This window comes from Montipora foliosa, chromosome 10 (assembly GCF_036669935.1).
Source record: "Montipora foliosa isolate CH-2021 chromosome 10, ASM3666993v2, whole genome shotgun sequence".
In the NCBI taxonomy this organism is placed as follows: domain Eukaryota; kingdom Metazoa; phylum Cnidaria; class Anthozoa; order Scleractinia; family Acroporidae; genus Montipora; species Montipora foliosa.
This window is the reverse complement of record NC_090878.1, coordinates 28,538,814-28,540,643: the sequence shown is the minus strand read 5'-3', so window position 1 is coordinate 28,540,643 and position 1,830 is coordinate 28,538,814. Positions and strand designations below refer to the sequence as shown.

Genomic DNA, 1,830 nt, shown 5'->3' with positions numbered 1-1,830 from the left:
TTCCTTGGGACAAAGCTGGGGATTTTAGGACATCAATTTTATGCCCAAATATGGACAAAAATACGATCGAAGCTGCACGCACGGGAAAATGCACAAGCTACGTTACATCCAAATAAGGAAAATTTTAAACTAAAAAAAAACCCCAGCTCTGAACGAGAGTCAAACACTTCCCGATCAAGGTCATGAGCTTCTGCTGGGGATTTTTAATTGCATCTGATCAAAATGTTAGCATGCTTTAATTTCCCACCCCAACTTCATGAAAGTAACCAAGATGAAGTTCCAGTCCTTCCTTCCCCTCTCCCCGACAACCACGCACGCACACACAGACACACCCCACTTGGCACCATAGACCATTTTCGAATTCTCACAGCTGGACTGGATCTAGCATGTAATGGAGGCTAATGCGGGCAAATTAATTTGTGCGTGAAAAGATCTGCCTGCATTAGCCTCCATTTCATGCTAGATCCAGTCCAGCCGTGAGAAGTCGAAAATGGTCAGTTCCTGAAGGATTCTTCCCAGACTTTTTTTGTGTGCTACAATACTGTTTTTTTGGAGTATTGATTACTAAGTGATTAACAAATTATTTTAGTTACACCCACCAATACTTGTTGTTCAACACAAAGGATTGATGTATATGCTTCCAGAAAGACGTAATCCGCATTCTTAATGATTTCAAGTCCTTTTACAGTGATATCTTTCGCATCTCCCAGTCCAAGACCTACAAGATACAACATGCTTTGGTGTACACAAACGTGAGCGTACATGACGCAAACGACGATTTCCAACAAAGAAAAGAGACTGGGGCTGATATTACCTCGTGTTGTGGAAGATCTGATCAAAAATGGTTCGTAAACTTAAATTCCACGAGAAGAAACTTCTCAAAAAAGTTGACTTTATATCGTGGAAAAGCGAGAATAACATTCGCGAAGTCAAAATATTGCGAAAGTACCACATTCAGAAGAGGGAAGACTACACGAAGTATAACCGAATTTGCGGATTGGTGACTTCCCTCGCCAACAAAATCAAACAGCTTGATCCAAAAGATCCGTTTCGAGTGGAAGCCACCGAGCAATTGTTGGAAAAACTGTACTCACTTGGTCTCATCACGTCGAAGAAGAATTTGTCTTTATGTGAAAAATTGAGTGCATCTGCGTTTTGCCGCCGTCGTTTGGGGGTAGTTATGGTTGCTTTGCGTATGGCACAGGCCATCAAAGATGCGGTGAAATATATTGAACAAGGACATGTGAGAGTTGGCCCTGAAGTTATTACGGATCCAGCTTTTCTAGTCACAAAGAATATGGAAGATTTTGTTACATGGACGGACATGTCGAAGATTAGGAAGCATGTGATGGAATACAATGACTTGAGGGATGACTTTGACTTCTCATGATGGATCATTGATATCCCTGGAAGCAACTTGCTCTAAAAACAACGCACGGAAATAATTTCATTCTCTTCGTTTGTGTGTGAAGGTATAGATTAAAGCGGTCAGTAACGAGAAGAATGTTAACAAGACATTGAATACATGTACGTCAAATCATTCCTCCATACTAGGGTCCTTATACACCTTATTCCAAAATGGCCGCTGATTTATGCGCATACAAATTACCCCCGGGTTGCCTCGTTCAAGATAAAATATTCTTTTCAATTTTAAGCTTAAGAACGAGGCATGAAGGGCTAATTTGAATAAAAACAAAAGAATATTTAAATGGCGGTCATTTTGGAATAACGTGTATAAGATACATGTATTGTCGTCAACAATGAGACTAGACACTTAATAAACATTATAACCCACCCATTGATTTTTCAGCAATTTTATTGGGTACTTTG

General features: G+C 40.1%; 2 protein-coding genes across 2 annotated transcripts in view; one reads left to right on the top strand and one right to left on the bottom strand.

Annotated features, from left to right (window-relative positions):
• The window catches only part of LOC137973777 (diphthine methyl ester synthase-like), a 9,632-nt gene extending 8,851 nt beyond the window's left edge, over nucleotides 1–781 (bottom strand). The window contains exon 1 of the mRNA XM_068820661.1: nucleotides 600–781. Coding sequence (XP_068676762.1) covers nucleotides 600–764 — 165 coding nt within the window. The 5' untranslated portion in view covers nucleotides 765–781. The remainder of the gene's footprint in view (nucleotides 1–599) is intronic.
• Nucleotides 782–791: 10 nt separating this feature from the next.
• On the top strand, nucleotides 792–1,526 carry LOC137973778 (U3 small nucleolar ribonucleoprotein protein IMP3-like). Its single transcript, XM_068820663.1, has one exon. It carries the CDS (start codon nucleotides 842–844, stop codon nucleotides 1,388–1,390), a length of 549 nt encoding a protein of 182 aa, XP_068676764.1. The 5' UTR covers nucleotides 792–841; the 3' UTR covers nucleotides 1,391–1,526.
• The last annotated feature ends 304 nt before the right edge of the window (nucleotides 1,527–1,830 follow it).

What these genes read in the sequence shown, in the direction of transcription:
- LOC137973778 (XM_068820663.1), top strand. Translation starts at nt 842, where the DNA reads ATGGTTCGTAAACTTAAATTCCACGAGAAGAAACTTCTCAAAAAAGTT.